The sequence below is a fragment of the Neodiprion fabricii genome, chromosome 2 (assembly GCF_021155785.1).
Source record: "Neodiprion fabricii isolate iyNeoFabr1 chromosome 2, iyNeoFabr1.1, whole genome shotgun sequence".
Lineage (NCBI taxonomy): Eukaryota > Metazoa > Arthropoda > Insecta > Hymenoptera > Diprionidae > Neodiprion > Neodiprion fabricii.
Genome location: NC_060240.1, coordinates 19,275,334 through 19,303,147, shown reverse-complemented (window position 1 = coordinate 19,303,147; position 27,814 = coordinate 19,275,334). Strand labels below are relative to the sequence as shown.

Genomic DNA, 27,814 nt, shown 5'->3' with positions numbered 1-27,814 from the left:
GCAATATCCATGAACACGAGGATGTTTATACTGCACTGACTAGGCATGCCATCGAATTTGATCATTCATTCAATTATTCTCAAGCCAGCATTATAGACGTTGAACCATTGTATTAGAATAGGTTATTGTTAGAAATGTGCAATATTGTTGCACAACCCAATTCTGTCAATCGAAGACAAGATATTGAACATCTGAGTACTATTTACACCTCTGTGATACACCCATCGTAACTATCTATTACCGGTTGAGCTTGCTCTCGATTTCACCTTCTTAACAATTTCTGATTTCTATTTAACCCTTTGACTCTGTGCTTGCTCTGATTATGACTGATATCGGTTTTTTCCCACTACACTCCGGACGTTCCACACGTTTAAAAGTGCTCCAGACTCAAAACCTCAAACGGTCGTTGTGTGTTTTTATTCAATTAACAACCAGGATGAATGCTTGGGAGTTTTGTATCGCTGTCGTCGTGTTTGTCAAAAATGAACATTTGTGTTTTACTCGGCTATTCTAACACGCATTGACCACAAACTAGTTGGTTCCTTCTCTTCGTCATTTGAAAGTGTCAGTTCATCATTAGGTAATTCCTCTCATTTGTATTAGCACAAACATTCCTGCTCATAACCTAAACCTTTTACATTTAATTTGGTTATAACTAAGTTGTGAATTATTCTAAAATTTTCGTTCGTGACAGATGTTCTGAAATAAATTGTTCTGAGAAGGGCCCCTATCCGGGCTGAAACGTTAACAAAAAAAAAGCGTTTTTTTGTTCACGACCTTGATATCCAAGAATAATATTACTCAACAATTCACCAAGGTCAAGAAAACTTGTCTTTACAAAACCTATATATCCAAGATCTTTCTACAAAAAATCTGAGAGTAAAGTAAGCGTTGAACCTGCAAAAATGTATGCCAAGACTGATGAATTAACACACAGGTGGTCAAAATATGACTTGGAATTATGACATAAGCACTAAATCGTCAAAATTCTACGTATCTTATACTGAAATCATGTCAATCGTTGTTTTAAAAAATTAATTATCGTAGAAAACTGTGGGAATCTACATCGCATATATTTGACGTTCAACCATCTAGTGGAAGCAGTGAAAATGATGATTATGAAAGCGAAACAAACATGATGGATGACTAGCTTATGCGCGTTTTATCTAAAATTTTTTACGCATTATGGTGGGCCTTATTTTTCCGATGTTCGATTTTCAATTATGCAACCCCCTCATTTGTTTCTAAATGAAAATCAAAAATTTTGAGCGCAATACGAATGTCCTAACTTGATTTTCACTATCGCTGTACCGGGTAAAGTTTTCTATTTAAAATACATGTGATTATCATCTCCTACTGTTATTATTTTACTAAAACATTTAATCTTTGACGAAAAAAAGCAATTATTCAATTGATGGGGATCGATAGTACTTTCAAGGAAAAAAAAATGAAAAATTTACTGCCCATTCTATAGCATTTTTACCCTACATGTATGAATATTTATTTTTTGTTTTATTTGAAAATAGTAGGGAAAAAGCAAGATATCAGTTATATCTGACGTTTTGTACGTATTCAGGTTACCTATAAATATAACATGAACAATTATAGGTTCTAACTAATTGTAAGTCATCAAAAAGATATTTAGGTAACAATCATCAGCTTTTAATTGAAAAAAAAGAAATACATTCAAATAAGCATGGTGAAGATTCCTTAGAATAAGATCTATATATTTTATTTTTTTCGCCTCGAAAGTACTATCGATACCCGTCAATACTGTATAAAATAATTTTTTTCGTCAAAGATTAAACGTTTCAATAAAATAATAACATTAAAAGATAAAAATCACTTGTATTTTAAATGGAAAACTTTGCATGAAAATTGGGCTCAAAATTTTTGTTACATTATTTTGAAAAAGCTTAGAGGGCAGCACAATTGAAATTCGAACATCAAGCAAGTAATAACCACCTTAAGGGAGCTTTCCAGTGTGACAGCCCGAAAAATCGCTGTTTTTCGCGATTTTTTTTTTTAAAGAAAAAATAATCTAATCGGTCTGGTTTTTTTTTTGTATATTAATTGGGTATTGAAGAATACTAAACAATTTTTTAAAGATCGATTTATTCATTAATTAATATCTATAAAAATGATGAAACAATTGTTGTAGAAAATGCACTTGGATGTGGTGTCCACGTTGGGGGTCACAATTTTGATCTGAAACAAAAAACACAAAAAGATTATTGATCGGTATATAATTGGCTTTCGTGCTATGGAGGCTTTTTTCTTTTTTTTTTTTTTTTTTTGCAAAAATGGCGCCGGTTTGAACAAAAAGTATCGATTTTAGCATTTTTTTTGGCAGTTTTTTTTACAAAAAAATAGGAAGATGTCAAAAAAAAAAAAAAAAGCTTCCATAGCACGATAAACAATGACGTTAAGAATATTGTGTAAAAAATTCAACTCGATAGCTTTAAAACTCTGCCCTCCAAGTTGGACACCGTTTTGAAAAATGCTGTTTCGAGAAAAACGCGTTCAAAGTTTCAAGTGAGGAAATTTTAGGTAAATCGTTTACTTACGGTCAATCAGCGATGGCAGGTCCGTACAATATCCCTTCTGCTTCTTCGAAAAATCGTGCTCAATGGATTGTTCAGTCCGACGAGCTGTCCTCGCCTCTTTGCTATCCAGGGACGCCTGGCGGTTTGCTTGGATGATGCGCGCATTCTTGTACTTAGCGGCGAAATCTGCGGCGCTCGGCCCTATCGTGCATCCCATCGTCTTCAAAATTTTTAAAATTGGGTCGTAACCTTCATTGAAGGTGCACACAGCACACTGCGTAGCGATTTCTACTATCTGCTTGCCGCAGAATACGTGCTTTGGGGCTAGTTGCCACACACAGTGATTGATTGATTTTCAAGAATTTAGCACGCCATCCGCTTTTTTTTTTGAAAATTGAGTGCGACAAAAAAATAAGTCGCGCGACTAATTTACGGCTAATTAACGGCAAATTATGCAATAGTCCGAATTCACATTTTCGACAATTGGCGAGCCAAGTTCATGTACGTGCAGGTAGGAACGAGACAATAGAAATAACAGTCGCACGGGCAGACGGCCGACGCGGCAGCTGTAGCGCTCCGTTGCCTTCTTCCAAAAAATGCTGTACAGTAACCGAAATAATCTGAATTTCGGCATGAAAATTTCAGGGAATATTCGGAAGAGTGTATACTATTCGATAAAGCAAAAAAAAAAAAAAATCGATTTTTTGAAAATTTCACACTGGAAAGCACCCTTAATACTTATCATCGACTTGAATTCCTCAGGTCAGCGCTCGTTGAAATGATGAAATAGCCTAAGCCTTTGAAAAATATGGAACGAGTATTCGAAACTAATTTCGATACTTTACCCAAGAATTATACGTACCTATAGACTGTGTATCTGATATACCGTAAGATTACGTAGATGCGCACCATGAGGTCTCCTAATTATAGACAATTCAGGATACACGAACTCTGAGTAAAACTACGAGTTTCAGATGTTGAGATCAAAGCCGCTACATCGCGGCTGATGTCACTTCAGTGAAACTTGGAGTTACTCAGAGTGGACTTCTACCCTTAGTTGCCTATAATTAGCTGCCCTTGTGGTGCGCATCCCACGTTATCTCGTGGCATACGTAGAATAACCAAATTGTTAAAAAGAACTCATTTGTGACTCGTGTTGTTTTCAGCTTACCTGCACAGGGCAACACCAGGTATCCACAATACTGAGGCTGAGATGAGGAATGCGATTAATAACAACGCCCATAATGGCCACTCGTGAATTTCGGTAATACCCTTGCTGGCTATCCAAGCGGGATAACCGCTTCCGTCGACGGCAATCTCTACGAACGATGCCACCAGAATGCTCAACATTGCTAAGGGGCTGAGATACTTCCAGCAGATAAGCCAGTATAGACCTGGACGATTGCCCGTCATAAGTTCAATGTCGTCAGCAAATCTGCGGGTAAGAAAATGTCAATCATGGCATCACCAAAATCGATTGATTACATTTGTATAGTGATTATCGTAAGTATTTGGGATGCCCTCATATTTCACCTTTTCAAACCGTAGACATATGAAACGCCAATACATTCAAAAAATGCAATGATCAGGAGAGGAAAATTTCCGCTAAAGTTGTCGAAGAGGACGAATACATAACTGCCCGCACCGTGAGCAAAGCCCATTGAAATAATGCAACAGGCCAGACAGATCACTCCTGAAAACAGAAAAAATTACCCATTATACGTGCATTATTCTTGAATGGAATCAACAATAGATCATGGATTGGGTTTCACTTAGACATTTTTGATCTTGCCAACACTTTCTGTTTGTTGAGAAAAACAATTGATCGCTCCTAAAAATGGCGTCAACTGAACTTCAGAACACCAAGTATTTTGATAGATTATCTACGAAAGTCACAAAATCTCGTGATTTCCTAATAATACACTGTGATCCGCAAACCAATCGCCGCTCTCCGGAGATTGTGCAGGCAACAAGGATGCACACAGACAAGTTCCAACAAGAGATTAGGTACACAAAAAGACAGATCACGTCATTAGGTACTCGATAAAACTAAAATTAAAGATAGCTATTGGGCGCCAGGTACAACGTACCACGGTAATACAAAATAATACGAGACCCAGATAAAAAATAAAACGTTAGAGAAAAAAAGACATTACGTGAAGGACCTGTAAACTCGCAACTTGGTATTGGTGGAGGAAAATGTAGACCGGAAAAGGAAAATCAACCACCCTCTTATGACAGATTATATTTTATTGAAAGTTCCATCTCCGCATACTTGTCGACTGCGACAACGCTCTTCTGATCATGGGCCCTTTTCAGCTCTCGAAGATCCTCGTCCTCGTAGATGTCGACTGGCAAGACTGCAGTAAACTTAAAGGGACCTTTGGCCTTCATCACCAATCTCCCGCTTTTCTTCGTTGCTACTAGCATAGCTACCACCATGACTACTTCCACCACGGTGTAGTATGACGGATTGAATAAGCGAGCATCCAACTTGGCCTGCTGTTCCTGTTCTGCGTCGGTATTACGTTGCGCCTTCCTACGTAACTCTTTCAAATTCCCGTGATCCATGGACCTACATGAACCAGGCACGCGAGTTTGGAAAAAAAAATTTCGAAAACTGATATTGGTTGTACTTCGTTTGTACTCCTTTGTAACATTTTTGTCTCGTTTGTACCTCGACTTGAAAAGAAATATAGTATTTTCAAAAAATGACCTGCACCCTACTTTTGAAAATTTGTTTTTTTTTCCAACGGGAGCTGCTTCAGAATAGTTTATACCCGTTTGTACCACCTTTCTTCACGTTTGTACCTCGACGCAAAAAAGAGAGATTGTCGATTTTTAGAAAAGCCAACTTGTTTGTTCTCAAAGATAATCGGATTCTGCTGACGGGGATCACTTCAGAATCGTCTATACCCGTTTGTAACATCTTTCTTTTAGTTTGTACTTCGACACGAAAAAAGATATAAGTGATTTTTAGAGTTTTTTGAAAACCCAACTTCATTTTTTCGTAGATAGATGTATGAACAATGTTTGAACAACCGCCTGTAAAAAAAAAAAAATTTTGTAACTTCACCCGGATCAAATTACGTTAATACAAAAAAAAATTTCAAATCATTGCTGAAAATATCGATAAAAGACTTTTCATTCGTTTACTCGCAAATATAGGTGTAGCGGTAAATGCACTACGAAAAATCGAAGAATCAATTTTTATGCAACATACAATGAGCAAAAGATCGCAATTTGCCTCACCTGGCTTCGATATCCCTGTCACAAGTTATTCCTCATTCGGAAAATTTGGAAAGGGCCTAGCCGGGGTTGCATATGGAGAATGTGCACTTGAACCTATGTAGATTTGCTACACGCCACATTTTAGAGTAACCTCAGAAGCCTGGTTCGCCAAAATGTAAAACCTCTATCTTCATTACTATGCTGGAAACTCAAAATAACGTGGATTTCGGTTTTTTCGCGACTCCTACGCCATTTTTACTTCGAAAAATATGAAAAACATTTGAGATTTAGCGATTATCGATATACATACTCGACATTTTTTTCGTATTCTTCCGTGCTAAACTCGAGCTGTTGTTACGTCCTCCAGACTTCATATTCCTCTCCCACACTCTTACAAGGAAACGTTTTTAGGCGTCCCCCTCCGATTTCGATGAAACTCTGGTATGTTAGAGAGGGACAAAATCGATGACACACGTATTTTTTTTTATCGGCCCAAACTCATTTTGAAGGGGTGAAACACCCCTCCAAAGTTGACCACCTCCCAAGATGATTTTTCTGTTTTGCATACAAGGAGGGGATTTTGATGACTAATAATGATAGTAATAAATACCTTGTCAAAAGTGATGAAAAACACACTTCGAATATTCTCAAGAACTCTTTATTTTGGGGGTTAACTTGTACATACAAAGTTCATTTTTTACATTAGAAACTAGATGTTCATCAGAGCTCAATGAATTCAACAGCACTGCGAAAAGCATTCAAGGATACAGAATACGTGCTTTCGATTTTTTCCCGAAAATTGAATTCTTATCGACTTTTTTCCCAATATTGCGGATTATGTCTAGTATTTAGCCATGAATCATTGAATAACATTGTTTGAGGCTCGCATTCATTCTGGCATCGCTCTCTTATCATTTTACTGTTTTATCATTTTTTTCAAGAAACGTAAATATTTTTCATTTCAAGCAGACTGTCAACTACTTGAAAATTCGATGTGTGTCATATGTAAACAAGTCATATCTCTACTTGAATTATTCTATGGCACAGATATTTTTTTTAACGATTACGCGTATCTTTCGGATATTTTCAATATGAAAAGTCGTGAGACCGTTCAGTGCTCGTTAATACGTTATTAACAGAACTTCGAGCAGTTATTGAATTTCTTCTCACGTTTACAATGTAAGTGTATCCAATAAACGTTATTAAACTTCTGTGGGCAGCATTTGAAGTAATGAATATACCCGAGTCCCCGTTAACAAATGATCAACGTGAAATAGTATCAAACTTCGAAAATATTTTATTACAAAGCATGACAGAATATAATAGTGTGGAAATGATTGAGGAAAATTCTCTTGACTTTGAAGAGCCCTACAAAAATCTTGAAACGTTCGCAGTGGAAGATGCAGATTTTCAGGTACCTTCCGAAGGGCCTGAAGATAACTGTTCCGGAGATGACGTACCTTTAAATTTCGATTATAAAAGAAGAGCTTTTGAATATTGGAGAAGTGCAAAGACGAAAAAAAATTGCTCAATTGATACGGGTCGTCATACAGATAAAAAAGTCAAATCAGTACGACAATTGCGTCGTTGGGCACACCAAATCAACCAGGGAAGGACATAGATGGAAAAATTGGCTCGCATATCAGAGTATACATTGCAGAATATGAAAAATGCCATTGACGCAGGCTTGATTGTTCATGATACGGATCTGCGAAGATGGGCTTTACAGGCCCAAGAACTTATCAGTCATAAGGATTTTCGATTTAAAGCATCGCCAACGTGGTTACTTCACTTTAAGAAGATCCATCGCATTACTAGCAGAAAAATCAATAAATTTGTCATGCGAAAATCAGTGGAAAATAGTGAATATTTACACAAGAGTGCTGAAAAATTTTTGAAAACAGTTGAACCTTACATTTTCGAAAATGGATTACAAAATATATATAATTCTGATTAGAGTGGTTTCCAAATAGAGATCCATTCTGGACGAACGTTAACGGAAGAAGGAACTGAACAAGTGTCGTGCATAGTACGATCAGTAACTTCAACAACGCACAGTTATACTATACAGCCTACAATTTCAGCGGACGGAAAATTATTATCTCCTTCATTTATTGTTTTGAAATAACCATCCGGAAAGTTCGGACCTAAAGTTGAACAACATTTATTCAGACGCCAAATGTTTTTATCACAGCTTCCAAATCAGGAAAACTTACTTCAGGTATAATAATTCTTGTTTCGCGCTGCATATATTCAAACGGTTTTAATCACAATGATTCATAACAGAGCATTTCAAGATGTGGTTAGAAGAAGTGTTTATCCCAAAAGTGGGACCGAAGAGTCTACCTCTAATTGATTCTTGGAGTGGGCACTGTTTTAGAGTTGTGCAAGAGACAACACCCCCAGACAAAAAGTTGACGACTTTATTGATACCGAAAGGAACCACTGGAAAAATTCAACCTCTCGATGTTTTCGGGTTCCGCATATGGAAAAAGTATATTCGTCATTTTTCAGACACCCTAGTTCTTCTTGATTATGATTTGAATTTAGATTCAAGGAATAATACTAGAAAATTACAGTCTTTAATTCCCAATCATGTGTCATCTCCGCGATATCATAATTTGCTTCGTTATGCGTGGCATAAAAGCGAGTTCATTGCAAAGAAACTTGATGAATTTGATAACCCCGTCATTTTGCATTTGGACAGTCATCTCATCCGAATTGTGAAATTGAAGGTTGCACGAATGTCGTAGTAATCAGATGTTCTTGGTGTAAAAAATCACTTTGCCTACAGCATTTTTGTGATAAATATCATTATTGTACCGACTATCATCCATAAAGCGATTTATAGATAAACTTGGAACTTGTTTTTGTTTAAAGGGTGTGGCCACGGTAGAGGAAGTAGAATCATGTGCATATTCAACAATTTCATATCATATAAAAACGTAATTTATTTACAAAACTATTTACAGGTGTATTTAGTGTATCAATCAAAGTAACAAAAAAAATTTCTTCAATAATTTTTTCAATGCAAAATGGCTAATAATCACTACTTGTTTTTTGTTTATCTTTTTCCCAGCCTTTACCCCTCAAATATCTGTGCCATAGAATTAATTCAAGTAGAGATATGACTTGTTTACATATGACACACATCGAATTTTCGAGTAGTTGATAGTGTGCTTGAAATGAAAAATATTTACGTTTCCTGAAAAAAAATGATGAAACAGTGAAATGATAAGAAAGCGATGCCAGAATGATTGCGAGCCTCAAACAATGTTATTCAATGATTCACGGCTAAATACTAAACATAATCCGCTATATTGGGAAAAAAGTCGATAAGAATTCAGTTTTCGAGAAAAAATCGAAAGCATGTATTCTGTATTCTTGCATGCTCTTCACAGTGCTGTGGGATTCATTGAGCTCTGATGAACAACCTGTTTCTAATTTAAAAAATGAACTTTGCATATACAAGTTAACCCCTAAAATAAAGAGTTCTTGAGAATATTCGAATTGTGTTTTTCATCACTTTTGACAAGGTATTTATTACTATCATTATTAGTTATCAAAATCCCCTCCTTGTATGCAAGACAGAAAAATCATCTTTGGAGGTGGTCAACTTTGGAGGGGTGTTTTACCCCTTTAAAATGAGTTCGGGCCGATAAAAAAAAATACGCGTGTCATCGATTTTGACCCTCTACAACATATCAGAGTTTAATCGAAATCGGAGGGGGACACCTGAAAACGTTTTCTTGTCAGTATTCCGGTGTTCTTGCGTTGGCTCTTCACGAATGGTCCTAAGGTTAGTGTACCAGTTATTGACCCTGTTCCAATCATTGACCTATTTTGGTTGTATCTGGTTGATCCTTAGTTCCAAGATTACAAGAAAATAAATTTGTAGTGTCTAACCTTCTAGCAATTGGTTTTAGTCATCGAGAAATTCACAATTTGTGCTGTAAATTTATTATTTTGTAAAATCAAAGGGTCAATAATTGGGTTTGAAGTTGTGAATAACTAGTACACTTACCTTACATGAAATAAATGTATGGTATGAAACGGTGGTGCAACCTTCTCTATTGGGTGCACGAAGCCTATTTTTTCCGATGCGGATTTATAGTATAAACAATTTAGACACACTTTTGCGTATTTGAAAATAGACCTATACATGCCCTTAAACCAGTAGTTCTCTCTGATTTTTTTCAGGATATTATCTAACGCAAATTGATCCTGATGTTCGTGACACAGTTTTACGACATTGAAACACGAGGCTTGCGGCACCAACTCTCTAGTATTCTTCTCTTATTCTCTCCTTCAGTACGTCTAAAAACTACACCGCCCGTGAGGTCGAATTTCTTAAACTATCGTTTCATATCTGACTGTACTTGCCCAACTTCAAGTATTTTCCGCGTGACTTCCCTATCGGGGTCTTTTGCATTTGTACTACTTTGATTCATTCATCCTCAGTAACGTCTATCGACAGATAGACGACAGGATATCGTCTCAAGCAGTCTACATGCGCGGCTTGAGACCTTGGCCTATATACGATGTCAAATCCGTAGTCTTGCATATACACTCACCATCTGACAATTTGGAACTGGATATCCCTTTTGATGGAGATCACCCGCATTGCAATACAGTCAGTGACCACTGTGATGTGGATCCCTAGTGGGTGGATTCAGTACAGCTTATGCGCCTTGATCACCGCCAGGGCTTCTAGATCAAATTAATGGTAGTTTGTTTCCTCTACCGTGTTTTGTACAACTGTGATACGCAATGACCCGTTTTTCGTCCTCTTTTTTTCGTATAAGCATTGCACGTAGTCTTATCGAACTAATATCAATATGTACTTCTGTGTGAAGCGTAGGGTCGACAATTGCTAAGATTGGTCTTCTTGTAAGAACCTGTTTTAACTCATGCATAACGTTCGACTGTTTTGGGCTCCAAATCCATCATACGAGTACATCTTTCCACAACAAATCTGTTGATGGCACAACCAGTCGGGCGAAATTCCTAATGAATTTCCTAAAAAAACTTGCAAGCCTTAAGAACGATCTTACACCTGTTATCTCAGTCAGTTCTACTGCCTTTATCACTGTTGCAGTTTTATATGCTCCTGGTCGCACCTACTCTGCTGATATTTTCCTGTCTAGATAATATAATTGATCGTTGTTTGGAGGAATGTACATTTCTTAGGGTTGAGCGTGAAATTGTATTTCTTCAGAGCTTCCAAGACTAACTTGAGATTCTGAAGTGCTTCGCCAGTATTGAAATTTCATCAACGTAAACTAAAGCGATGGTAAATCGCAGATCACCCAGACGCATATTTATGGCCTTTTGAAATACAGCGAGTGACTGTCGCGTATTATATCATAGGCCTCTAACTTTTCAACGATCTCTTTGATTTTCTTTCGTTATTTATGAGATAACTAGGGGGTCCGTAGTGTTTTGGTTCATCAACCAATAGCCTTATTTTCATTTTTACCGTTGACGATAAGTAGCACTGTTTCCGTTTATTGTCCACTTACACCACACGTACTTGATAGTATATCCCAATTTCGATCTATGAGAGACTATATTTTATTCAAAGTTAATTACACATGTTTTATTATTATCAATGAGAAAAAATAGCAGATTTGGCAGTTTCAATGCGCTTCACGTCTTCCTTCTAGGATAGTCTACTTTCAAGCCCGCGTCCTAAGGCCTGGCAAGGGTATCCTCTTTTGCTTGTGTTCGCTGACACGTCACTCTGGGCATTCACAGCAGTTGAGAATGACCACATGGCCCTTGACATCTTGGAGATGAGGTCTAGAGACATTGGGAAATAGCAGGTAAAATCTCCTTACACTCCTCTGATTGCCAAATTATGTACAATAGAATATTCAATATAGCTTTAGGAATAGCGGCGACGGCAACCCTCTTCTGGATGAGACTCCGCAAGCTCATGAACTGGTTACCGCACCGTCAGCGGCCTCTATCACTCAACTTCATCATCCAAAAACAACAAAAGGCTGCCACCGTTCACGAACTGCAGCTTTTGGAAGCAGCTGAACAGCAGCGCGAGGCGGCCGAATGTCAACACCAAGAGCTTTTCCAACTGTTAAAGGTACAAAAATCGGATGCGTGACCTGCTGTAGGCCACGTTGATTGTTCTACAAGCCGATAGAAGAAGGGATGAATGTGTGAACGAACCTCGAACCCCGTATTCCTCTCCTGGTTCCTCTCCCGCTGTTCAGATAGTACACGATCCAGGTCACGCTCAAGATAATTCAAGGTCTATTCTTTTGATTATGAAAGTGGATAATTAACCTATTTGTAGAGCTAGAATTAGAGAAGAGGTTGTCGGTACGGGCAGTATTCAGTGCTGCCATCATGTCAATTTTCTATATCTAGCCATACGATGGCTTTCAATGAAATCGCATAATTTGTCTACGAGGCCATGCGGCGGAAATTGATGCATTTAATCTAGGTAAATTTGCCTTTCGGTTTTCAAAGAATACACCCCACGTCGAATACGTCCCAGCAAGTGGGATTCCATTTTTGAACTGAGTCTGGGAGCTGAAATGCACTTTTTTTCTCAAAAACATTATCCTTCACTATTCGAAACCAGCTTTCTATGGTAGCATTAACGTCGACGCGCATTGTACCGCAGCGAATGGTAGCGAACCGCACTGAAGGGCAGCGAGCTTATCAAATTGTGCGCGCACTTTGCCGCGCCGAACAGCGGCGATCCCCGCTTAAGAGGCCAGAAACCATGCCAGATTGTATAATATAGGGACGACGCGCGAAAAAATTTCAACTCCGCTATTTCAACAGGCCGTAGCCGGATTAGTATGTGAAAACGACCTTAAAAGGGATTCGACCGGGGCTTGCACTGACATTTCTGTCACGGAAAAAAAATTTTACCTATGTTAAAAACTCGTAATTCAGATCTTACGTAAAAAAATCTCTTCCGTGTTCCTAAAACTAATTCAAAAACCGTCGAATATGAGCAAAAGTTTCTGCACGGGTAGCTTTCGATCATGACGCTGCGAAAACGGCTAATCATTGCCCAAAAATGTATGTGACTGTTACGTGGGGGTGAGAGTGTACTGAGCGGTGGTAGTTGATGATCAATGAATAATCAAAAATGCTCCCACGTAACGACAATGAATAAGAATTAAAACTAAGAAAGACTCACCTTTCGATAAGCCGGTAATTTGTAGGATCGTGTTGCTATAGTCCTGTACAGGTCTGTGAGGTTTGTTCAAATGATTGAGGCTAAGTTATAATAGAAATAATGGGAAAATGTCGTCCTTCAAAATAAATGGTTTGAAATGATTTAGCTGGTAAAAGACAAGATAGATTCTGTAACAATTTGGTAATTGAAATGTTGGTAACAATGAATGATGATAATGTCGTAGTGGCCGAAAGTAAAAATTTATAAAGTGTTTGAATTTATACTACAATTCACGCCGACGGACGAATCTATATTTAAATGCAGAGAAGCTGCGGAATCACTAAATTTGACCGTTTGCGTGTTTGAGCAAATTGTGTGTTATTCTATTCTAGGTGATATTATTATTTGATACGAAGAACGTCTACTCTGAACGATGGTGATAACTAGCTGGTCGTGATTATTGTATCTCTCTTTTTAGATTAATGCGTTTGATGTAATTGTGGGTAGTGAAGCTAGCCGCCAACTCTAGTCTTACTTTTGAATGGGTATTACAGTAGTTTTGATCAAAAAGGCGAAAACAAGAATTCGTTAAATGTCGAAGATTAGCAATCTCATTGACTCATCTTCAGATGTGTAGTTCGAGCGAGATTGAGAGCCGTCGGATCGTGTCGGTCTGCGTCAGTAGAATTCTGGACCAGGGCCTCACCTCAAGTTCGGAAGAGTTGATGAATCAACTAATGTTGAACGTCGGGCACTGAATCTTTATGGATTTAGAATGATACCTTGCTATCAAAAGCTATGGTTGAAAGTGTCAATTTGTTGACTTTGATATATGTTAAAAGTGATTCCAAAGATTATTTATTTAAAATGATAATGTAGTTATTATTATTAGCACTTAAAATTACCTGATTCGGTTGAATCAGGGCCGAACTCAATTTAATTACGAAAAACGGAATGGCATAAAAATGTATATTCTCGAAATCATATGATTTAGTAAAGCACAGAAAAGATGGAAACGTAAAAGATAGTGAGTCTTTAGCACATAACAGAATAACTGAATGCGCCAATTTGACGAATTAGCGCGAGACTTTAGGCCGGTCACAACTAAGATTTTCCGAACGCTACTATTGCTCAAGAAGGGCTAATACGGGTTGACTTCCACGGACTTCGCGACTCAACAGACGAAAGACGCGGCTTCTTGGACCTGAAGGTCCAAGGAGCTGCAGTTGTAATAAGTTACAACGGTAATTAGCCAATGAGGTGCGAGGGCGACCTCCCGGTGCCCGAATCTACACGGTCAGCGTTACTTCACGCTCTTCGACGGTGTTCCGACGATTCTCAATCTCGTCGGTGACATACTAAAAATATGAACAAGAGATATTTACGTACAACGTTCACATATTCATCCATACATCTTAATAGGTAATCTATTTTAATTTAGTTCACAATGGATGAATAGTTTATGCTGAATGTTAATGATAATTTTGGCTCAAAAAGAGAGGTATTATTAGGCTGAGCTCCGCTGTTACTAGCTCAGCAGTCTCCTATGTTAGTTCTTGGTACCAGCTATAAGAAAAAAATTTGAACCTTATACTGGGGATCATTGTTGGTCTCTACGTGACTTTTGCCAGGAGGGGTGGAACTCGCCGTTATTAGAATATGAGATTTTGATAAAATAATATCTGTGCAATGAAGAAATTAAAGAAATAAAATGAAATGGAATTTTGAAAAAGGTACGCCAAGGTGGTACGTCGGGGCGTAACATGACTAAATTTGTACAGCACGAAAACATAGTGAGAATATCGAAATATGCTGCGTATTGAAGCCGGGTAGTACACGCACAAATTGTCGCAGCGGTTCGGCGCGGTTCGCTGCTATTTGCTGCCGTTCGTTGCGGTTTAATGCGCGCACTTTCATAAGAAACCATGTCTAGATAAAAATTCGCTGCCGTTCGCTGCGGTGCAGTGCGCGTCGAACTTTACTGTTTCTATACAGACCGAACTTGCTAATAACAACGGCTGACCAGAGAGCATAGTAGAGTTGAATAAACTCTATTGAATGAACTATAAATTCATAGTAGTAATATTCGTTTTCATAAATATACCCCTTATCATCATTCACGTTAGCGTCGTTTTTTTACCGTATCGTATATATTTTTGAAGGAAGAATAAAATGGGGATGTGTGTTGCGAACCGCGAGATTCTTTGATGTCAGAAAGAATTTCATCTTTGTCGCAACCAGGATCAGGATTTTCGTCAAGATTTTTGTCAAAATTAATGAATTCTGTTGAACTTGCTATGATATCGGTCATTGCGTTGGATTTTTTGTCGATACCAAATACCAGAACGGCTAGTCGAAAAATATCTCCCGCACTTTTAATATCACAACAATGGATCAATTTGGCAATCAGCTTCAAAGCTACGAAGTGCTGATTGTTTCGTGTCAGCAAAGTCTTAACCTTCTTCATCACTGTACGCAAAAGGTGTGAAGAGCATATGTGGACTATTGTCAGATAGGGACTTGTATCGCAGTTGCTGTTTACCCATTCGTACATAATATCCAGATAGCGGAACAGTGGAATAACGTTGAATGCTATGATTGCGGATTGAATCAGTGCAAGGCTGAACTTGGTTTCGATTTTGTGGATGACGATGTTGCGATCAGTCACTACTTTCATTGCGTGAATTAGAAGCGACAGAAAACGCGTAATATATGGTACGTTGTGGGCGCTAGAAATGAACTCCGCTACAGGTAATGTACCACTATCGTCATTGCTTGGTATCACTAGCGCGTAGTAGTACACCGTCTTCGATGTGTCAAATGGTCATGCCACAATGTAGCCCGTTGCGTTCAAGTTACAGAATACCTGCTTTTTTATCGACAATAAGTACTTAAGTTGTTGTTCGGTGAAAAGACCAACATGTAAGGAATGAATTGAATGTGCCTGTATATAACCTTTGCAATGATTTCTAAGCCATAATGCTTTGAATTGTATGATCAATTTCCTCAAATGCTCGGTCACATCCGGGTCTAGATCACCCTCAACATCATTCGCGCTTGAAATTTTTTGCATAGTTACCAGACTAGGTGTATCGTTCAAATTTCCTGCTACCAACACATCTTCCCCGGCCTCAGACAGCATACTATACATTAAGCAGCTTGGCGTCTGGCTTCTTAATTCGTTCGCTATTTTCTTCCTTCGTTCTGATCTAATAAAGCGACGATATCTTTCTTTGCCATCGTGAAATATATCTTTGCTCTTGTATACGTGAACTTCGATCTGGGTAAATTGTTGTAAAATCACAGACATCGCTTCAAATATAAATGACGTAAAAGAACTGTTTTCACATTAAGTAACAGCATTAAAGGATGGCAGTCGTCGATTTGAGGTATGACATTTGTGCCACTGAATCGCTAAAACACGGTGGGGGTATTGCTGCTTGAAATATTCGTTTAAGGCATCAGACCATTCGCGGTTAAGACGAATCTCACCAGTCCAAAAATTTTCCCAGAACTCGCGTGGAATGATCATACTTCCATCGCAAATTTTTCCCGTTACAGTTTTGGCAACAGGGTCGATAGCGTTCTCCTTGACGGCGACCATAGCATCGTGCGACGCTCGCGAGGAAATCTCTTGCGATAAGGAATCAGTTGAAGATTGATCGAAATCATAATCAATATCGTTCCCGTTCATATCATCATTTGAGAGATTCTCAGATGAATATTCACGGTTGAAATGAACTACGTTTCCGATCGGTGAAGCAATCTCATTGTTCCCGTTAGATTCGTTATTACAAGTATTCTCAATTGACAATAGACGTTCGTTTTTAAATTCAGTAATATCAGCCATGATAACATCATCGTCGATACCTGGACGTACAGGCTCCTGAAGTACACTTGGTAACATTTCAGACTTCACGGTTCTCGTGAAATTATATGATAGCGTATATTTTACCTTGTCAAAAAAAAATCGACAGACAGCCAAGGTTGTCCCTGGTCTGCAGGATGGGCGTTGTGTTTGGGTCATCAACCCAAGATGAGAAGTAGGAAGGCGACTCTGTTTACTTCGAGTTCGTAGTCAGAAGGGAGCACCGGGAAACCCGTGTCTTCAAACGGGTGACATACATCTCACTCTCTTGTCTCCGATCAGTAGCAAAAGCGACACAGCTTTTGTCTTACGTAAGGGAGCATAAGGAGGAGGTGCTTGTTCATAATCCAAGGCAGCTTTGGTATCGCCCAAGTCCGTATAGCTAATTGATTCAGGGTGTTTTTGGGTCGGAAAAACCGACCTTCCTTATGCCCATCAGAGGGGGTCCTTTATATTATCGATATTCACCTTAATTTCAGGGGTTGAGACAAAAGAACTTCACAAAAACGAGGTTTTCTCATAGGTAAAAACCTCAAGAAAACCGCACACGTTACAACCTAGTGGATACCGCACTACTTTTGGCCGCGTTGACGGAGTGACGAGGAAGACTAGTGTTGGAGACGTCAAGCTTGCGTAGCGAAAAAAGGCCGTCTAAGCAAAGTACGCAGTTCCATACAAGTTTACAATGTTGGAGATCCTTTCGAGAGGGTAGCGATGGACATCCTCAAACCTCTTCTGGCAAACTAATGAGGACAAAGGTATGCCTTGGTGGTCGCCGACTATTTTACTAAGTGGCTCGAGGTGATTCCCTTCACCAACCAAGAGGCTTTGACTAACTCAAACGATCGTAAAAGAGTTTTTCTACCAGTACGGAGTACCTTCGCAACTGGATACCGATAGGAGCCAAAATTTCGAATCGAGCTCAATGAAAGAGGTTGCCCGGATCTCAGTGGGTAAGAAGATTCGAACGACACCTCTTTATCTTCAATTCGACGGTATGGTTGAGCGCCTTAACAGAACTCTGCATTAGAGTTTGTCATTCTTCGTAGACAGAAACCAAAGAAACTGAGACGACTGGATTTCCCTTTTCTTTTTGAGTTATAGGGCCGCAATACCCAAGAGGACGAAGCTTATGCCCACTGCCATGCTCACTGGATAGAATCTTTGGCTTCAGTCAGATTTCAAGAAAGACCCTCCTTTGACACAAATTAGGTTGCAAACAGATTACGCCGACCTTTTACAACAACGCCTGAAGAAATTCATATATTTTCAAGACATAAGATTTCCTCAGCTTCACACATTCGAAGCTCGCTATGATTCAAGAGCCAGAAATTCAACTCTTAATCCGGGAGATTCTGTTTGGTCGATTCAACCATGAAGGCAGAGAGGGCGATATCCGAAACTGGAAAGTAACTGAGAGGGCGCTTATTTGGTAATAACCTGGGTCAATGATGTCTTGTATAGGATCTGGAGGACTACTCACTCGCGCCAGAAGTTCGTTAACCTTGATCGACTGGCTTCGTTTGAAGATAAAGAAAATGTAGAGGTAGCTCTCAAAAACCTAACGCATATTTTCAAGTGAGATCGGTTCTGCTGTCAACTTCAGAGGAAATTAACCCCCCCTACAGTTGTCAGCGATTGGAAACGTAACCTCCCTTATGGAATCTGCCCTGGTGAATCGAGACCTCTGACGATTATCATTAAAGGAAACATCAGCTGTGGCAAGACGACTTTCACCTAACGATTATTGGCTGATAACCGAGATTGTACGTTGTTAGAAAATCTCGAGGAGTATTGAAACGTCGCTGGCGTTAACCGTTTAGATTTGATGCACAAGGATCCGGATCGTTTGTGTTTCCAGTTCCAGCACCATATTCAAATGGTTATGCTCGATAGACATCTTCAGATGACCTCCTAACCCGTCAAAGTATTAGAGAGATCTATTTTCGGTAGCGATTGTTTCATTGAGACACATCACAGAATAGGAAATTTCCGCAACTTTGGATCTCAATTGCTTAGGAAAAATTCCGCTCTTCTCATTCAAACATTTGAGCTTAGAGTAGACTTAATTGTCTACTTGCATGGTTTTCCCAAAACCTCTTTCGCTTGGGTATGTACCCACTCTTGTGAGGAAGAATGTGGAGTTACCATGAAACTGCTTGGAGCTATTCATGATGTTCATGAAGATTGGCTGGTTAGCCATGTCTTTTTCCTCACCTGCTTCCGTTTTGGTTATTGATATCGAATCTACGGCCAACTGAGTTTATTCGGATTTTTGTCATACCATGACGCAACGAGCTCAACCTTCATTGGATTACGCTGAACAAATTGAACTTAATTGAATGACGAGAAACACGATTTAGGCAATTTTCATATTGATGCAAGCACAAAGAATGTCGAGAAAATAAAATAGCTAGAATCCAAATAAGAAACACAGTTGTTCTGCAATTCACTTCAGCGAGTGTTTAACTTTGACACAGTCGTCGCAGAGTTCTGTTTGACGGCGGGCCACTCGAGACTTTTTGCATAAGCGGCAGTTGTATCTGGTTAGTGCACATAAAATGTACATTTTGGCGTCGCTAGATGAGCCAAAAGAGAAATAGTTCTGAGTGACTTTTTTTTGCACCACGTCTTCAGTCAAAGAAGAGGAGTTGAACTTATTGAATTATGAAGCACGGTACATAAAGATATGGCTTGCCTTTATCTACGATTTTGGAAACTTTAGTACATTGAATGAGAGCCCGTTCAATTCATTGAACATTAAACAACGTTTCAAACGCCGGTTGGGGCATATGTTGTGCTTTCTCCCAATTAAAGCGCGTTGCCAAAATAACCGCTTCCAAGAAGGAATGCTCGACCGCCAGATCAGCCATACTCGTTGAGGGAACTCTTTAAAATGACTTGTTTTTTTTTTAGTTGTTATGCGGTTCCGTTTTGATTTTGTTTCTCACTTCGAGATTGCTTCTTTCTAAAATCTTCTCGCCTTGGGACGAATTTTGAGGCGCATAAGCTTCGATTTTGAATAACTTAAACGGAGGCGCGATTATTTTTTGAGCTAACGAAAGATGAATTGATTTTCTTTTTTTTCTACTCCATCTGTCAGTTTTCGCAAGTTTTCCAGATTATCGTGTTGTCAGAACTCCGTCTTTTTCTTTCCTGTACCGACGATGTCTGCTGGTCCCCGATTTTGGCCAAGACCCGGATATGCTTCCGATGAGATCGTTTCTTTTCTTTTTTTCTAATACAAGCATCCAGATCTGAAGACTTAGGAATTAGACCATCACCATTCACATTTGTCCTCCCAAAATCTACAGTGTACTAGTCCTAGAAGAAGTCCTGCGTCCATTCCACCTTATCTTCACCTGCTCCCAAGGATTTTGTTGCTCCTGGAGGAAATGCCCCGACCAAACTATCTCTGTCCTCTCTCTCAGGTTGATCTCTTAAGACAACCGCTGCCGAGCGGCCGCTCTATATTCTGTGATTTTCAAGCAGTTTTTGAGTAATGAGCTCTTCTCAAGTTGTCCTATACTATTCCCAAGAAGACTCTCTTTATTTGAACTTTTGTGCAACCGCGTCTATATCGCAGTTTGTGTTTTATCCCAGAGCTAGTACTCGAGCCACAGCTGGAGGTTGACGATTGCGCTCAAACTTTCGAGGCAGACCTGAAATGGCTGTCCCCGTCGGCTGTTTGTGTTACGTTTACCTAAATCTAAATGTATGTGCTCAGTTGTATCTGTGGCATATTCGGCAGTGTTGAGAGCATACGTGATACCAAATCGGTACGTCCGCTGCTTGACACAGACTTTAGACCTTTAAACTGTCGTGTAATTGATTATGTCGGCCGCAACTGCTCGGCCGCGTGTGTGTCTCAGCTGCTCCAAGGCGATCGCTCAAGAAGCCGTGCGCTGTGCTGATTGTTTGATATACATCCGGGCTGCAAAAACCGTACAGTCTGCTGTGCTGCACCCAAATTGAGGTAGGTGGCACCGGATACAACGCTTGACTACCTACCTGCCACCGGTCAAGCGACTCCGTGCGGGGCTCACGCGTCCACCTCTGGCAACTCCATCTCGTTCGGTAGTCATCTTCATGGAGAACTCCTGGATTTGATAGATCCGGTGCCTACTCCGGCTGCGGCTGCGCCAATCTGGTCTGAGGCCCCGGGAACGATTGTGGAGTTGTACAGGCTCGTAAGTGCGCGCTTTGACGGACTTAGTGCGTAGATAGGTGACCTGCTGGTGCTGCAAAAGCAGCTCGATTCCAACTCCGCAAGAATCGGTCAGCTAGAGTAGAAAAATCAAACACTCCGCAATGATATCACTGCGATGCAACAGGCTCAGGCCAGCGGTCAGGCTGAATTTCATCGCGCTTTATCACTAGTACATGGAGCCGAACTCAACATCTCGGGTGTGTCGTGTGACTCTGAGTAGGCCCAGTGTGCCGTTATTGGGCGAATACAGATGGTGATCAACACTACTATTGTCGATAGTGATATCATGTCAATTCGCTTTCTCATCGCTTTGGCCAGGCTTCATAAAGACACCCCGTTACCACTGGTGGTCAAACTGCGTTCGTCGCAACTACGGACGCGTGTGCTCACTGCCAAGAAAACTAAGGAGCGCCTTCGCACCACCGATCGAGCTTAGCCGCTGGTTGGCTCTGTTCACACCATTGTTATGAATGAAGCGTTTCCCTCTAGACTTCACAAGCTTCTAGTCGCGGCAAAAGCTGAGGCGAGGGCCAATGGGCTCTCTCTCTCTCTCTCTCTCTCTCTTTCTCTCTCTCTCTGCTGACTCCTGGCTTGATCTCTGTATTGTTAAGAACCGTGACCTCGTATTGGCGCACTCGCAGTCCCCGATAACGTTAATTCCGGGGAATAATTTGATTGCAGTTAGGTACTCTCCGCACTTACATGCCGCTAAGGCCCAGACAAACCCTCAAGGCTCGCTGTTACAAAGAGTTCTCGCCTGAAAACCTTATCTCGGAGCTGGATACGCGCGATTGGGCTACCTTTGCGGACGATGTGCCTGTGTACGGCTAGCTCCGATACCTCATCGGCAACATTGTGGCAGGATTAAACAACTGCTGTTCGTACCGCACTACGACCAAGGGCAGTTGGAGGCCTCCTTAGATTGAGGTGAGCCTGCAGCAGCTGCTGCGTGAGCGCGATAATCTTCACAGGACCCTTGGGCGCACCAAAACGGAGGTCGATCTTCAATGCTACCAAGATGCTAGGAATACTCTTTACAAAGAAATGTCGACTGCCGCTCATCTTACTACCTTAAGCATTTCTCGGGCATCGCCGGGTCACGATGGAGAGAGCTACGCCACCCGGGCTTTGCTCCAACACCTCAAAATGCGCCTGTAGACCTCTCTGTCAAAAAACTTGACCTGGACTTTGCTATGGTGTTGTGCTGCCAAAACTTTCCGTTCTGATAAATGAGCGTCAGTACAGTTAGTACATTTGTTCAAACGACTTGAACGTTCAGAGCCAATAAAAGCGCTGCATATCAAGGCTCTAAGGAGCTGCAGATAAACGCTCTCTCTCACATTCATTCTTGTCCGCAGCCTTTCTCACTCTAGCCTATGGAACGTTTTTCATTGCGTCTGGCAGTTTTTTATCACCACTCGAACGGTCTGGCTTTTTGGAATTATTATCAAAAAATTTTACTCAACACGCTATTAAAATTTTAGCGTGCATCAAAAATTTTCTTTTCATATTGTGAAAATACTCATTGGGGTAGTCTGGTTCCACGTCACCCCACTCTTGGGTGAATATATTACGTTTACTTATTGGTCATAAATTATAATTTTTATAATTTCATTTTGAATGAATAATATTTTTTAAGACACATTCTTTACCTAACTCTCACCTTGCGCAGTACCTGGTCCACCTACTACAGCCAGCCAGACTGGCCATACCCTATACAACTATCATAGGCGGTACTATTACGCACTATTACTAGTTGTATCAAATCTGTAGTCAAAATTTGTCACCAGCTCTTCAACCATTGCCATATTCTTTGAGTCCGTGCCTCCTCCGAAGTATTATGACAGACTCTTCTACTTCACTGATGTATTGCTGACTGCACTGATCGAAGCCTTTCAGTACTTCCGATCTATCGGATGCTCCTCCGGCGATTTTTCCGTTAATACTGTGTCTTTTCAATAGATCCCTCACTACCGCCGTTTAACTCCCGGCAGTCTAAGTTTCAACAGAGTTACAGCAAACGGACAGCCCTACTCAAAGTTGTGGAAGATGTGCGTCACGGTACAGACCAGCGCAAACTCACAGTGCTCGTACTTTTCGACTTTAGCAAGGCCTTCGATACGGTGCCTCATCCATCCTTCCCTACTCCGTAAGCTTGTAACACTTGGCTTCTCTCAGCATTCCCTACGATGGAAAGCCAGCTATTTTGTAGGCCGCGAGCAGGCTATAGTAGCTAGCCATAGTGAGAGATCCTCGTGGGCACCGCTTGGGCTTGGCGTTCCGCAAGGCTCCGTACTAAGACCCATACTGTTTCCGCTTTTCATCCACCATCTGGGCACTCAACTTCGTCACTCTGAGTATTTGGCTTATGTGGACGATTTCCAAATTTACTGTCAATGTACTCCTGCCGAATTATCTAATACTCTAATGAACCTCCAAAGAGATGTAGAAACGATCTCCAACTGGACCGAGGTCTGTTCTCTTCGACTGAATGTAGGCAAAACGAAAGCGGTAATTTTAGGCAGCAATGCGTTTATCACGCGACTCGACCTCGACGCGGTGCCCAGGCTAAAGCTCAACTGACTGTGAGCCCATTCTTCATGCTCAGACAGTGCGCATTCTGGGATTGATTCTAAACTATAAACTCACTTGGTCTGAGTGGGTGTCGTCGATTTCGAAGCGCATGCACGCCGTTCTTCGTCAGCTGTCAGCCTCTCGCGGACTCTCATCTAAGTGGCTACGTAAGATACTCATTACTGCTCTAGCATTTCCCATCTTTGACTATTGTTGCATGGGTTACATCGATATCGTCGGCGTATTAGATACTAAGTTATCGCAGTCCTTAAATTCCTGCGTGCGCTTCGTCTGTGAGATCCGCAGGGATGTGCACATCTCGCCTTTTCGGCGCGAGCTAGGCTGGCTAACTATTCGCGATCGACGACTCTATTTCCTGGGCACACTTATTTTTCCGGTGCTGCGTACTAACCGGCCGCTATATCTGCGCGAGCTGCTAGCCTGTAGAGTGCGGGTCACGCCCGATAGTGAGAGGATTGATAGGTGGGACGTTCTTGTACCGCGCTTCCACACGGAGAGCTACAGGCGCTTATTTGCAGTCTCGGGCACCTACTCGTTGAATTTTCTTCCAGCACGAGTCAGGGAGGCTTTGACTGCCAATGCTCTTGGGATTCAGCTGCGGCGCTACTAGCTAGAGACGGAGGAGCAGCGCGTTTAAGCCCCCTTTCTCGTATATCCTGTTGCCATATCACGTATTTTCTAACCTTTATTCTGTCGCAGTTTTATTTTTATATTTATCTGTTATTGTTACTTTTATTATTTTTTCTATCTTTATCGTTATTTTTATTCTTATTTAATTTTTATTGTATTTTATAATTTTATATTACATTCATATTTATCAATTGATTTTATTTTCATTTATTTACTAATACACTATGAATTTGTTTTTCTGTTTCTTATTGTTAATCTTGCTCTGTACCTCTTACTTCGATTGCCCAACATTGCCATGGCCATGATAAAGTCTATTTATCTGTTGCGTCTTGTACTTCAGAAGGCCTGTTGAAGTCTGCTGTTCCTGACTTCCCCGGTACAGGGTCCATTCTGCTGCCTACTTACCTGAAGCGCCCTCAACGGTATCACTCCAACTCTCGTTCTATAGATTTTTTTCCCGGCGTATTTCCTGTTCCGTCAATAGATACACGAAGAGAACACAATGCAAAACATCTTTTACACGAATATAGTCTGAGAGCCAGTGGACGGCTACCTGCATGTATTTGACCAAACCTGGGATTTTGTACAGTGAGGCCCCTATACCTACCATATATGAGATGGGGGTTCACTAAGCCACAACTGGTGGACGCGGCGCGCGCTCAGGTAAGACAGGTATCGATTTTTGGTGAATTTTAAATGCATTTGACCACGTCTGCCGTTTTGATATTTGAAAATATATTATTATTATTATCTAAAAATAACAATGGCAGACCATTACCACGCGTTTAGCATAGTGGCAGACAGTTTTGAAAATGCTGAAAAAAATTTAATTTTGAAATTAATTGACCAAATCTGCCATTGATATATTTTGTTTATTAGGGTCTTAAAAACTTATATTCATCACGGCAGACGGCTTCATGGCGTACACACTTTAGCAGACAACAAAACCTTAGCTACTATCCGGTCATATGTATATACATATATGTATTAAGTTACCTATTTCACATCAATATGATTTACTTTATCATGCATCCATATTAATTTAAAATTTAATTTTGTAAACTATGTGCTAAAAGTGATGAGTTTGACGATAAGAAAGCAAATATATTTCGGAAGAATCTCAAATATTAGGGTATATTGCAGATAACAAATAATCATTCAAATATTTATTTAGTTTTCTTCTTTTTATTTATTAAGGACAAAATTTGAAAAAATGAATAAAAAAATATGAATCTTGCATGCTTTACAAAACATTTATTTTTTCCGACTAATTTCAATCTTCATTCACCGTCATCGGAGTCAAGTCTGTCGTGGTGTGACTCGTCTTCATCATCCGTAGAATTGGAATGTGTAAAAATTAAACATTGATTATAAAATAAAAATAATTGGAAAAGTGATCCGAACATATTCGATAAAAAATTGATTATTATAAACTTACCAGGGACTTCGGTGATTAAGTTACTCACAGAAGTTGGCAGCTGATCACCATCAAAACATTTGAATACAAATTTGTCGTCCTGCTCAATCCAACCATACTCTAATGGGTCCAATGTGGTAGGTTGCTTCTTATAAGCATTTCTCCAAACACTTGAAATGTAATGAGCTCTTAGAAGTTGCTGGTAAAGCTCACTCTTACACGGTGGTAGTGAGCTTGCATCAAAATTCAGTATTTTGTTAGTGAAATTTTCATAGACTAAAAGCTTCTGACGTGAATGAAAATTTCACTAAAAAATACTGAATTTTGATGCAAGCTCAATACCACCGTGTAAGAGTGAGCTTTACCAGCAACTTCTAAGAGCTCATTACATTTCAAGTGTTTGGAGAAATGCTTATAAGAAGCAACCTACCACATTGGACCCATTAGAGTATGGTTGGATTGAGCAGGACGACAAATTTGTATTCAAATGTTTTGATGGTGATCAGCCGCCAACTTCTGTGAGTAACTTGATCACCGAAGTCCCTGGTAAGTTTATAATAATCAATTTTTTATCGAATATGTTCGGATCACTTTTCCAATTATTTTTATTTTATAATCAATGTTTAATTTTTACACATTCCAATTCTACGGATGATGAAGACGAGTCACACCACGACAGACTTGACTCCGATGACGGTGAATGAAGATTGAAATTAGTCGGAAAAAATAAATGTTTTGTAAAGCATGCAAGATTCATATTTTTTTATTCATTTTTTCAAATTTTGTCCTTAATAAATAAAAAGAAGAAAACTAAATAAATATTTGAATGATTATTTGTTATCTGCAATATACCCTAATATTTGAGATTCTTCCGAAATATATTTGCTTTCTTATCGTCAAACTCATCACTTTTAGCACATAGTTTACAAAATTAAATTTTAAATTAATATGGATGCATGATAAAGTAAATCATATTGATGTGAAATAGGTAACTTAATACATATATGTATATACATATGACCGGATAGTAGCTAAGGTTTTGTTGTCTGCTAAAGTGTGTACGCCATGAAGCCGTCTGCCGTGATGAATATAAGTTTTTAAGACCCTAATAAACAAAATATATCAATGGCAGATTTGGTCAATTAATTTCAAAATTTAATTTTTTTCAGCATTTTCAAAACTGTCTGCCACTATGCTAAACGCGTGGTAATGGTCTGCCATTGTTATTTTTAGATAATAATAATAATATATTTTCAAATATCAAAACGGCAGACGTGGTCAAATGCATTTAAAATTCACCAAAAATCGATACCTGTCTTACCTGAGCGCGCGCCGCGTCCACCAGTTGTGGCTTAGTGAACCCCCATCTCATATATGGTAGGTATAGGGGCCTCACTGTACAAAATCCCAGGTTTGGTCAAATACATGCAGGTAGCCGTCCACTGGCTCTTAGACTAATACGTTTATAAACAATTTTCATTACGGATATTTACACGAAGAATTTCACCCGACCATTTTCGTCACCCTTACTTTTGTGAAAACCCTAAATTTTGGAATTGTATTTAAAATGCTCGGCTATCCGTTCAAGGTTTTCTATGGTTTATATTGAGATTATGAGCAGCTCGCTCGCACTTACCCCAAAATCTTGTCCAGTTAACGTCGCCAGCCACTACGTGGCGCTGGCAGTATTCCGCGCTACTGCCGGTACGGCTATCGCGGCCTAACCCCACTCCCCCAAGTGACCAAAACTTTAACAGAGAATTTATTGTTTGAACATGAAGCAATTATCATTAAAATCTCAGCTCAGATAATATATTCCGTGATAAATAATCCGAGCGTACAACACGTTGCGACGATTGCGTTAGACGGTGTTTTTTTTTTCGTGGGCTGGCTTCGGTCGGTGCGGGGTATTGTGGCGCGAGAGGGGGGGAGCGCGGAATACTGCTAGCACCACGCAGTACGAACTTGATGGGGAGATCATAAGCGGACTCAGCTCCCTATATGAAATACATAGGAGCGCCAGGGGGCTGATTATGAGCGAATGCCAGATAGTAGAGAACAAGATGATCTTTGAATTTTTAGAAGCATAGCTCCGACTCACCTTCGAGCACTGACAGCTATATCACTCACGCAATTTTTCACACTTACCCGAGTAGGGACGACT

The 27,814-nt window shown here is 39.9% G+C and overlaps 1 protein-coding gene across 1 annotated transcript in view; it reads right to left on the bottom strand.

Moving 5' to 3' along the window:
• The window catches only part of LOC124175102 (sodium-dependent neutral amino acid transporter B(0)AT3), a 554,844-nt gene that overhangs the window by 109,294 nt on the left and 417,736 nt on the right, over positions 1-27,814 (bottom strand). Inside the window, exons 14-15 of the mRNA XM_046555003.1 lie at positions 4,080-4,239; positions 3,718-3,981 (exon numbers count right to left, since the gene is read on the bottom strand). Coding sequence (XP_046410959.1) covers positions 3,718-3,981; positions 4,080-4,239 — 424 coding nt within the window. The remainder of the gene's footprint in view (positions 1-3,717; positions 3,982-4,079; positions 4,240-27,814) is intronic.